The sequence below is a fragment of the Primulina huaijiensis genome, chromosome 13, assembly GCF_012295235.1.
Source record: "Primulina huaijiensis isolate GDHJ02 chromosome 13, ASM1229523v2, whole genome shotgun sequence".
Classification (NCBI taxonomy): domain Eukaryota; kingdom Viridiplantae; phylum Streptophyta; class Magnoliopsida; order Lamiales; family Gesneriaceae; genus Primulina; species Primulina huaijiensis.
In genome coordinates, this window is record NC_133318.1 from 17,132,780 (window position 1) to 17,144,755 (window position 11,976).

Genomic DNA, 11,976 nt, shown 5'->3' on the forward strand with positions numbered 1-11,976 from the left:
TAGGTCAAGACTATTGTTTTTAAGAAAAAAAAAAAGAAAAAATTGACCTAGCCTCCACTAAGATTCCAAGAGTGATTTACGTGGAAAAAAATCTCCCAATCCTCCAAATTTTTTGGCCACTTTTCAAGAAAAAGAAATTTGAGTCCTCTCAAATTTTGATCTCAACGTAAAAACTTCTTTCAAATATTCTAGTACTATTTGAAAGAAGAACAAATCTTCTGGTCGTGGACTTGATAGAAGGAGACTCGAAGAAAGTTCGTAGATAATTTTTCAAGAGCTATCTCCGCTAACTCCGGAATAGTTGGAGGCAAATGATTTAATTCACAAAGGTATAATTTCTAACGCCCTATGAATGTTTGATTTAGAAAACCATACGAACGCCCAATCAAATATATTTTGATTGTCAAAATAAAATAAAAATTTTAAAACTTCTGCTGCGTTTGGGCGTGTAGAAAACCGAGATCCAACAATTTTCAATGGTTTGGTGCCAGAGTTTTAAAAATACATACATACATACATATATATATATATATATATATGTGTGTGTGTGTGTGTGTGTGTGTGTGTGTGTGTGATTATTTGGGTTTTGAATTTTCTTAAAAATATTATCTTAGTAGCATTATAGCTTATTTGATTTTTTTAAACTTTGAAATATATATTTTTATTATTATTTATATATAATTTAAATATATTATTATTTTATATAATATAATTGTGTTCCGGTCCGAACCGGTTGAGCCATTATTTTATAGCATACCGATTCGATCATCAATTTGGTTATGAAAATATTTAATGCATGTCGATTTTATGCACGGAAGCTTTCGCCTTTTTAAGATTTCACGGGCGTCGATGCAATTTGAGGCATATTTAATTATTATATATTCGTTTGCATAAAATTATATTGTACAATCCAAATTTTTCTTGTAATATCAAGACTATATTTTCTTTTATCAAATTCGCAATTACTTTATCATCATAGCAACATGTTCTTTAAAGGGAAAATTTTATATACAAATTTTATTCTTGTATATAGGTTGAATTCAATCTACCATAAAGATTGTGTCCTAATAGTTGATCTAGGTATGTCTCATTAACAATAAATCGACATTAATATTACTCATATGTTGAGACGTGAACATCTGAATATACGATTGAGGTATAACTCTAAAATATACTGAGAAACGTCATAAAATATAATTAATATTACTCTATGATCATATTTTAAAATTTTAATTATTTGCATACGTTTCGTTTCACCACATTACGTGAATATTTAGGGGTCGGAGTCCTCATCCGTTATCTTCTATATATTCACGCATGTCAAATAGAATTACATCACATGAGATTGAATATTTAGAAAGATAATTATAACAATATGATCTAGTCTAATGATAACGTATAACAAGAATTACTTTGAAGCTTTTCCTAAGTACGTTGAGATCCATATGATCCACTAAAAATACGGCATCGATGAGTTTTATCATTTTTTTAAAATCATTTTACAAATCTCATACCCGGTCCGACTCATGAAATGAGTTATTTTTTATGTCGAAAATATTATTTTTTTTAATCTAAATATAGATCGGATAGACTCGTCTCACGAATATAGATCTATGGATACCGTCAGAGCCGTATCTGTGTTGAATGAGGCCTGAAACAAAAAATGAAAAATGAGCCCTCTTGTTGCAGTAATAAATATAAAATTCAATTTCCAAATAACAAATATAATAATAAATACATAAATATATCAAAACCAATATATTACATCAATAAAAACTCAATAAATATTTAAAATAACTACATAAATACTACTCGTCTAGTTTTTTAGAGACGAAAATATTTATCAAATCTGTGTAATCCAATTGTCAGACCATTTCTTTCTCAATCGACAACATAGTTAGCTCATTTAGTCTATCTTGCAACATTGTTGATCGAAGATAATTATCGTAGAAACTACACTTTTAGTCCTATAATTGTAGAAACTACAAAAGTCGCGCATAAAATTTATATAAAAGGTACGGCTCTGGATACCGTCTCGCAGGTGACGTACTCTTAAAATATTCCGAGATTTGCAACTAACCATGTGCTTGATTAATATGAACATTTAACCTTCTATATAGTTCCATATATGGAAACATATATCAATCTCATAAATCTTTACAAATTGATCACGTACGACATGCATGTGATTTATACTTCTTAACGTTGAAGTTATCGGTAAATAAACATAGACTAGATGAAGAGTAAGGGGAATAAATGTAATCATAAAACTATTCATATGGACATAAATTGAATAAATTTTGATTTAATTAAAAGTAACATCTCTTATAATTAGGGGTCAGCATTCGGTCGGTTCGGTTACCGACTGAACCGAATTAATCATAACTGAACCAACCGAAATATTTATCCATAACCGAACCGACTGAATTAATTTTCATGACCGATGAAAACCGAACCGAAGTAACCAAATAGCTTTAAAAAAATTTGTGATTTAACTTTAATTATATATTTGATTTTTCTTGAACACTACAGTCTACACAAATGCATAAAAACATAAAATCATACACATCACAAATGTATAAGTTTTGTTTGAACACAATTAATACATGTTTTTTATAAAATAACATAACATGGGCGGGCGGCATCTCGATTGGTGACGAGAGATGAGTGGGCGGCGGATGAAGTCAGGAGTGGAGAGTAGAGAAGTGAGAACGAGAAAACTAAGGTGTTTAGAATTATATTAGAGTTAGGGTTGATTTTAAAATTAAAAATTTAAAAATATATAAAAATTGATAAATAATAAAAATTTATTAAACAATAGTATTTATTATATCGGTTAATTCGGTTAATCGTTTTTAAAATTTTGAAAACTGTAACCGAACCTAATTAACCGATATAACCGAATTTTTTTTTAATTTGAAACCGAATTTCCGAAATAACTTAACCGAATTTTCGAATTGGCTCGGTTCGGTCGGTTAAATCGGTTTAACCGAAATCTCGCTCACCCCTACTTATAACTCCCACTTTGATCGAGTTTATTAAATTTATATTAAAAAAAATTAGGATTGATGAAAAATAAAATATGAAATGATGATCACATAAGAAAATAGAAATTAGATTGAAAATTGTAGTTTTGAAAAATAATTTTAAAAATAATATGGATTTACCTATCTATGTTTCTATGAATAAGAAAACATTTTGAAAAGATTTAAAAAAAAAATATTACCTAAGATTTCCAACTTTTATCTATTCGGTTAATATTCCATAACATTAAAGTAAAGTATATATCATGTTAAATCCGCCCCGAACCCGGTTAAACGAGTAGCAGGACGGGTCTAGACACGATCAAGGATCTAGAAACTGACCCGGGGTGGGTCACGGATTTTAGTGGACCCACCCTGTTTTATATGTTACTAGTAATATATTTATAGTTTATATTATACTAAATAAAGGATGTCCTCGTACTTAACCTTAATTCACAATATTTTCGTCATTTGCTGTTAATTTATTATTAAAAAAATTGTGATAATGATTTAATTTTGGGTAAAAACTTGTGAGACGGTCTTTAGGTCATCCATAAAAAAATATTAGTTTTTATGTTAAGAGTATTACTTTTTATTGTGAATATCGGTAGGGTTGACCTGTCTCGCAGATAAAAATTCGTAAGACCGTCTCACAAGAAACATACTCTTAATTTTGATGAATATATTAATTTTTGGACTTGTTTAATGTATATTTATTAGAATTAAAAATTTTTAATTTATAAGAGATTTGGGGTCAAAGTCGGATCCGCCCCGCCTGTTAAAAAAAATATGAGGAATTGAAGTTAACTAATGTATATGTTTGGGGTTTTGAAAATAACTTCACCAACACACCGAAATAGTTAGTAACGAAAATCCAATAGAAAAACCTTGATTTCAATGCTTCTAAAAATTAATAAATCAATTTTGGTTTTATATTTTTTAAACTAATAAATTTTTATACCTAAGATATTAAAAATCAATCAAATTTAAGTCCTAAGTCCTTTTTCTCTATCTATGCGTTTTTGGGGTGAGCTCCAGCCCAAGGTAAAAAGATAAAAAAAAATATGATTATTACGTATTTTAGTTATAGACTATGTAAAATTTTTGTAAAACTCATTAGTAACCCAAATATTTATTGTTCCTTCAAGCTTCAGCCTAGACTCCATTGAATTAGAGCTCAAGCTGAAAAAAATTTCAGGCTACGCCCTGTCCACCACCACACCTCCTTAAACTGCCGCAAAACGCAGGCCACCACGGTCTTCATCTGCAAGAAAGCCATGTCCTTTCCAAGACAAATTCTTGGTCCAGCCTGAAACACTGGATACGTGTACGAATCCTCTTCCAATATCTGGTTTTCCACTTCTGGAAGACTCGAAAGCAACCAGAAAAACCATGCCAATGCAGCAGAAGTTGAATCCCTCCCGGCCAGTGTGAAACTTATGACTATGTCTACGACAACATCTTCATCGACTTACCAGAGCTCAAGAATCTTTATCATAAAAAATCGTGCGAATTTTCTGCATGCAGTTCTTGCTTCTTCCCCTCTGTTTAATTCTTTCGGGAAGTCGCGAACCTGTTTGAATGCAATCTTGAGTTGTTTTTCGGACCCTATATTAAGAGCCCTTTTCATTTTCCAGTAAAGGGCCACGAATGAATCGAACCTTTTTCTTGAGAGTCTGACAGCGTTCTCGAAATTGGACTTGAGAACGTGTTGGACTTGACAACTATTTTCCTACGGACAGGAAGTTTAATCGTACACACAAGATATTAGGAGTGGGTAAGGTTAAATCTGCCGTCCATTGCACAAACCTTTCTTTGTTTTTCGCGAATGTGAGAAAAATGAACCAAACATAGCGGATGATCCAAGAAGTTTGGTGGAAGTTGGCTGCAGGTTCTTGAACAAGCCAAATGCCTAGAGAATTTATTTAAGAATTATGATATGGATTCATCTTTAGTTTCTAAAGCAACTATTTTGCAAAAAAATAAAGAAATTTAAATAAAATTTGTCAACAATTAATGAAAGATTAAGCATGACAAATTTTATATGAAATCTTTATAGTTTATTAAACTCTTTTGGGGATTATATAATGACAAAAACTTGTGTGAGACGGTCTCACGTGCGGATCGTATTTTGTGAGACAGATATCTTATTTGGGTCATCTATGAAAAAGTATTACTTTTTATGCGAAGAGTATTACTTTTTATTGGGAATATCGATAGGGTTGATCCGTCTCACAAATAAAAATTCGTGAGACTGTCTCACAAGAGACCTACTCATATATAATTACTTATTCAATGGCATAAAATTTGAAGTAAATCTTGCAGTCACATATATCAAATTACATCTATAATTATTTGACAAAATATTTAAAATTATAAAATATGTATAATAAACAATAAAATTTAAACTAACATGTACAGAAACTTTAACACTCAAACTAATTAATGCTAATAAATTATTAGTGAAATTTGTAATATGCAATTAATTATCACTATAACTTATAATTTAAGTCAAAGAAAAAGTAACTCCTACCTGTCCTTTAAGTTCTTTCCTTGATAATAGTTTTACAAAACAAAAAAACCTATTTAAAATAATTATAATATTGAATTTTTTATATTTATTACACCTTTTTATTTCAATGTCAAACGGATAATATTATTAATTAATAATTCAAATTCCATTGAATTTTGATACATTCTGATAAGAGAATTAAAATTATAAATACGAATATTTATTTAAACTACCACCCCCACCCCCCCACCCCCCCGAAAAAAAAAAATTAATGCTGCTAAAGATGGATCGCTAGTTGCCATCAATATTTTTATATTATAATCAAATAATCAGTGGTTAATTTTAAAAAATATAGGAGATAAATTTAGCGAACTTCGAAGATTTTTTTTTACCTTTTTTAAAAAAATATTTATATAAATAAATTTGAGATATTTCAATATTCTTGTATATATTTATATTAATTTAATTATTATAAAAATACACTCCAATATAAATATAATTTTCAAAAAATTTGCAATATAGAATGGTGTTGATCAGAGATTGTAACTTTTTTTTAGAACATTTAATTGGTATCTACATACATCGCGCATACTTCATATTAGTTATTTTTAAAATTTGAGACGGATATTAGATACAACGAAGATATATAATAATTTCATGCTTTATTTTTCGCACCAAAAGGTTAAACTGCAATCACAAAAACCATAAAATCCAGGACACCCGGGGATCACAAAAACATATTGTTCATTTGTACTGATCAACTAGAGTTAAAAGTTGTCTACAAATTCAAAGGCGATGGTTCTTGATATATCAGCCTCAACTATTTTCCTTGTCAAAAACCACAAAATAAGTTTCGAAAAATTTAAGTTCGTGCTTACTATAAATTTGAACGAGACGAATTGAAGCTACAAATTAATTTATCTTTTTTTTTACAATGGGATTTTTTTTTGATAAATTATATATATTACACTGTCAAATCTCGATATTACTAAAAACCTCTATGAAACAAAATCTATTAAATCTTCATGTTTTTTCCATGGCTCGCGTCGGACCGACGGTGTCCGTGTCAGAACGACATGAGCAATGGATTACTCAATATGGCCGCGTTTATAGAACCAAAGAAGAGAAGGCGTTGCGATTTAAGATTTTTAAAGAAAACGTCGAGTTCGTAGAGGTATTCGCTGATCAAACTAACGAGGAGTTCAAAAATTCAAGGCAGCTAGAAATGGACTGAAGGTGCAACATTTGGCAAAGGGGGAATTGTACACTGAAACGACCTTAGATACGAAAATGTAAAGTGTTGTGCCAACTAGCATGGATTGGAGAAAGGGGTTGTCACACCAGTCAAGGATCAAGAGGCCAATGTGGTAGTCATTTTCAATCCTTCATTTGCTTTCCAAAACCCAAGTTTTATCCTTTCAAAAAAAAAAAAAAAAATCCCAAGTTTTATTCTTTAAAATATTTGTGGGTTTATTGTGACATATCACTAAATATAAAATAATATTAATAGTTGGCTGCAATAATTTTTCCTACTGAGTAAAACAATCGAACCATGACGTTTGAGTTGTTATATAATCTAAAATGTTTGAGTTGTATTATGACCACCAACTATAATTTTTGGTAAAACGACAAACGCTCGACCCTACAATGATAATAATAACCATTAAAAATACAATGTTTATTGTGAGAATCATTGTAGTATACAAATTACATCGACACCCCTATAAAAAGTATAAAAAAAAAAAAGAGCTCATGAGTAAATGTAATTACAGTTAAAGTTATGTGTTTTAAAAATCAAGAATAAAACACCATTCTAATTGGCAAATATACTCGTTTTTTTTTAAAAAAAATAAATACAGTACTTAAAAGTGCTTGATTTTTAAATATGATAGATATATTAGTCTATTAATATATTTAAAGGGTTTAATGTCTTTAGACTTTTCACCCGGTCCGGTGCAATTAGCCTCTTAACATTACATGACTTATCAACTATGATTTCAATGGATTGGCGTGATTGATAAGAAACATAAGCTATCTTGAAAGGTTTTCTCTAATACAAAGTGTAAATGTGATTGTATGGTTCTATGAATGAGCTATATATTGTTTTGTCGGGCCGACTTGCATGCACCCCGATTCCACACCATATACATGCATGTACAATTGTTTTGAAAGAAATACACATGTTAACGGTGATCACGAAGTGCGGGAAGTTGCTGGGCATTTTCGGCCATAGCAGCCACAGAAGGCATCAACAAGATATCAACAAGCAAACTAATCTCCCTCTCCGAGCAAGAAATAGCACTGCGACAAAACAAGCAGCGACCAAGGCCAAGGTGGATACATGGAAGATGCCTTTGAATTCATTGTCCAGAACAAGGGCATTGTACCCCTACTCAGCCGCAGATGGAGCCTGCAACAAGAAGAAAGAGACTAATTTCAGAGTATGAGAGTGCCAACAAACAGTGAAGCGGCACTTGTCAAGGCAGTGGCTAACGAACCCGTTTCTGTATCCACTGATGCTAGTGGGATGGATTTCCAGTTTTATTCGAGTGGGGTGTTCACAGGGGAATGCGGGACAGACCTAGATCATGGTGTGACAGCAGTTGGATATGGGAAGAAGAGTGATTGAATTAAATATTTGCTAGTTAAGAATTATTGGGGGACTAGTTGGGGTGTGGAAGAAAACATTATGATGGAGAAGGATATTAGGCTAAAGAAGGGATCTGTGGGATAGCTATGGATTCCTCATATCCTATTGCTTGATAGTACCACGCCACGCCTCGCCTCATCTCCACGAATTCAACTTACACCAAGAAACTTGATTTGCATCGGTGGGATTTGGATAATTTTCACTGAGCTGTACTTGTATCGATTCAATGTATACTTCTTCTCAGATGTGCGTATACATGCAAATGCGATTGCGGCGTATTTTTAGTTTCTTTTGTATGATCTTGTTTAAAGCTTTCAAGGTTATGTGCTCAATTTATGTTGCTCGAGTAATTTCTATCAACTTTCGGTAAAACACAGTAAATAGAGCTATTTTATTAGAGAACATGAAAACTCATACAAACTCCGATTATTTGTCCCACTGGGGTCTCCCCTAAGTTCCTAACCCCAAATTTCTTTCATTTCCGACAAAAAAAAAATTATTACAAAACTACTTAGACTTGGACCTTAATAGTCCATCTATACATTTCCTCCTCCGGAACTGGTATGCTCAAAGTCACCAATCCTGTTTCAGCTTTGTAGCTAAACTCGGCATCCACGTCATCCATAATGCATTTCCGGGGCCGCTGAGAACAGTAGACTCCAAAGAGTCCACTTCCCCTGACTTTAAGTGTGACAGTTGTTGCTGCTGGTGAATCACATTCAGGTGCTTCCTGGAAATCAAACTGCTCCACAGCACCAGTAGAGTTGAACATATCCAGCAAGCCAATTGGTGCAAATGAAATGTCTGTTGCGATAGTCTGTGTCACGAAAAGAGCTAATTAGCAGTGAGGCATAGCTGATGATAAGGTTTTTTTGGTATGTGCTAGAGCAGCTCTCACCTTTATGGGACAGAAGTGGAAGAGCTCATATTCAAGAACTTTGAGTGTCACTGGCAGAGATGCGCCTTTTGGCAAACGGATAATTTCTCCTGATTTATGGGCATAGACTATTGCATCTCCTTTCCAATCCGATCCAGCAATTTGAGATAGAGCGTCGACATCAGTGGCTCGAACAGAGCTGGTCAGAGTTCCAGGGGAAGCATCATGAATGCGTGTCTTCTTTGCTGTCTTGCACCAGCCAGCACCTTGGCAGTTGAAGACCCCTACTAATCCGGAACACTTGTTCACATTCCAGATTTTAAGTAAGCTGCACAATAAAAGGTGGGCAGAGGTAAAATTTTAGTTATGGTAGGATATCTAGGAGAGATTTCAGACATTTGGCTGGGAGGTGAAGTCACAAACCTTATTCCATCTCTAGCTGGATCGACAAAGAGACAGTCCAATGTCGGTCGTCCAGGCAATTGCGCACGAAGAACGGACCCATCAGGGAGAACCAACTTTTTCAAAAGCTCAAAGTTGTGGTTACCAGGCTTGTCACTGATGGACAGAAAGCATTAGAAATTTAAGAATAAATTTCAAAATAGGTATCGAGAAGATAATCAGGTTAAAAATGAGATTTACCTAACATAAATTGCACATCCTCCAACTGCTCGAGCTGCGGCATGGTACTCCGCAGCTGGGTGCAGGCTCTATAACATAAGTGTACAAATAAATATTTCACACACTATACAAATTAAGATATAAAATACACTCGAATTCCTTTTAACAAGGTTAAAGAAATTCATTTAAACTCACGTGGAACATATCCCAATCCGGTTGCATAAATTCTCCCAAGAATATAGTATTGTAAGCTACGGAAGAAATGTGGATGGTATGTGAAGCAGGATCGCGAGGGTAGAAATCATCAGAAGCTCGAACAACTGCAGTCTGCTTGGCACTATAGATACCATCCGTATTATGACACATGCATGCGATGCATCCATTATCAGGAAAGTTCCGCGAGATGGAGGCTTCAAGGGCCTGGTGATAGCTACGAGTGAGAGACACTCTGCCACCATGACCAGCACCGAGAGTCTCGATGATGTTCTGTACGTCAACTTTGACTCCATCTACTCCACATGCCGCTAAATAGGCATGAAGCTCATTGTAAAAATTGAAGACCTTCTTAGGGTGAACCAACCCTAAGCCGTGAACGGCAAGACTATCCATAACCACATCTGGTTGGTTGCCTAGTACACCAGGAGACTGCACCGGATAGGCTAAAGCAGAGTCGTAGTGTTCCATACCAGGTCCTGCAGGCTGCACTCCACCCCAGTAACCAGCTAGGGCATGCCATACATAAACATACCTGAAGATTTAAGTGACAACATAAAAGATTCAACACCACCTCCACTCTGTGACTATTTGTACATTAGGTAAATAACAGTAGAAAATGGCAAGAAGATTATGTCCCCTAGAAATAAATACATTATCGGGATTCAAAAACGTAAAAAAAAATTGCTTTGAATAACAACGTAAGCAAAATCACGCGCTGTAAGTAGGAAGACCAAGTTGGAGAACTTACTTAACATTGTGATGCTGCTTAGCATCTTTCACGACAAGCTTGAGACCTGGTTCCGTTTCTTTGTTTTGCCCATTTTTCTGAAATTTTGTGTTCTCTTTAATTCCTGTAAGCCTGCTTGCAAACCTGCAAAATTAACATAAAGACATCGCCCCTGAAATGTTAAAGCAAGCAAATTCCATCTTCTCAAATCATAACACAACTTGCATACGGAAAAATCATTCAGTCAGTTGTAATAACTTTTGAAAGTAAGCACAAATCTTCCTCACACGATTGATAATTTGAAAAAAAATTGTCTTACTGAGCTCCTTCTTGTACAACACAATTTGAGTCGTCCTTGACTTCACTTCCAATCTGTTGCCAGCCATCGTCTATGATCAAAAAACGAGGAGGAGTACCACCCTTGGACAAGCTGTGACAACAAACAAGAAAACAAATTTACTGTTTAGAAATAATCCATCAAAATATGCTGTACGAAGGACTGAGAAATATAACCAGATCGACCTGTTTAGTCCTTCTTCAACACCCTCTGCAGTGACATCGGTGTAAAAAGCATCCCATGTGCACCATCCTAGCCAGTCAAGGAAGGAGGGTAGCTACAAAAGGTCCAGGTATGCAAGCATAAGTTGTACTGCTAGAATCTCGATCTCGATCCACAAAATAAGTTCTAAATAAAGCAGCAGCATAGCATAATCTCACCTTCTTCTTTTCACGGTGTTGAAAGGTTTGCAAGTATTTCTCCACAGCTCTGATTCACGCAAAATTTTGTTTCCATCAGGTAATGAACAAAGGGTGCATAAATTTCATAACAAGCATTATTTGGAGGGGCTAATGGTCTTACAAAGAGAAAATGACTTACTTCACAGCCTGGTTGATAACTTCAAAAGGATTTGTACCAGCATGCATGTAAACAAGGTGCAGTCCTTGGTTTGTTTCCACAGAATTATCACCTGCATCAAATGACACGACAAAAAAAAAGTTGTTTTGCTTCTTTCTACTTGTTTTTCTCTAGTTATCTCCCCCACACCCCTATGAACTCCATTAAGACATGCATGTGATAACAGGGAGCGATTTCTCCATCCCAGTGGTGTTTGCCTTGTTGCCAACTCCACTACATATACAGCACCATTGATGAATGGATCATATGGCCTAATGTGAATTGGGAAAGCAGAAAGTATTTCTCCGCGGGATATGCACCATGTTTCATGTATGCATATACTGACACATCCAATGCTTTCTGGTTCCATGAACTACTCACCACTCTCAAGGCAGATCTCCAGCTCATTATTCTCATTGCCCTGAAGAACAGCACGAAATTGCCCTTCAAGGAGA

General features: G+C 34.2%; 1 protein-coding gene and 1 pseudogene across 1 annotated transcript; one reads left to right on the top strand and one right to left on the bottom strand.

Annotated features, from left to right (window-relative positions):
• The first annotated feature begins 6,849 nt into the window (after nt 1-6,849).
• LOC140991286 (senescence-specific cysteine protease SAG39-like) lies at nt 6,850-8,408 on the top strand (annotated as a pseudogene).
• A 144-nt stretch (nt 8,409-8,552) lies between these two features.
• On the bottom strand, nt 8,553-11,970 carry LOC140991347 (probable galactinol--sucrose galactosyltransferase 2). Its single transcript, XM_073461260.1, has 11 exons — nt 11,903-11,970; nt 11,504-11,594; nt 11,344-11,392; nt 11,149-11,240; nt 10,946-11,056; nt 10,648-10,770; nt 9,879-10,431; nt 9,705-9,772; nt 9,486-9,620; nt 9,084-9,390; nt 8,553-9,002 (listed from the first exon to the last, which is right to left on the bottom strand). The coding sequence occupies exons 2-11, from the start codon at nt 11,548-11,550 to the stop codon at nt 8,697-8,699; spliced, it is 1,791 nt and encodes a 596-aa protein (XP_073317361.1). The 5' UTR covers nt 11,551-11,594; nt 11,903-11,970; the 3' UTR covers nt 8,553-8,696.
• Between the last annotated feature and the right edge of the window lie 6 nt (nt 11,971-11,976).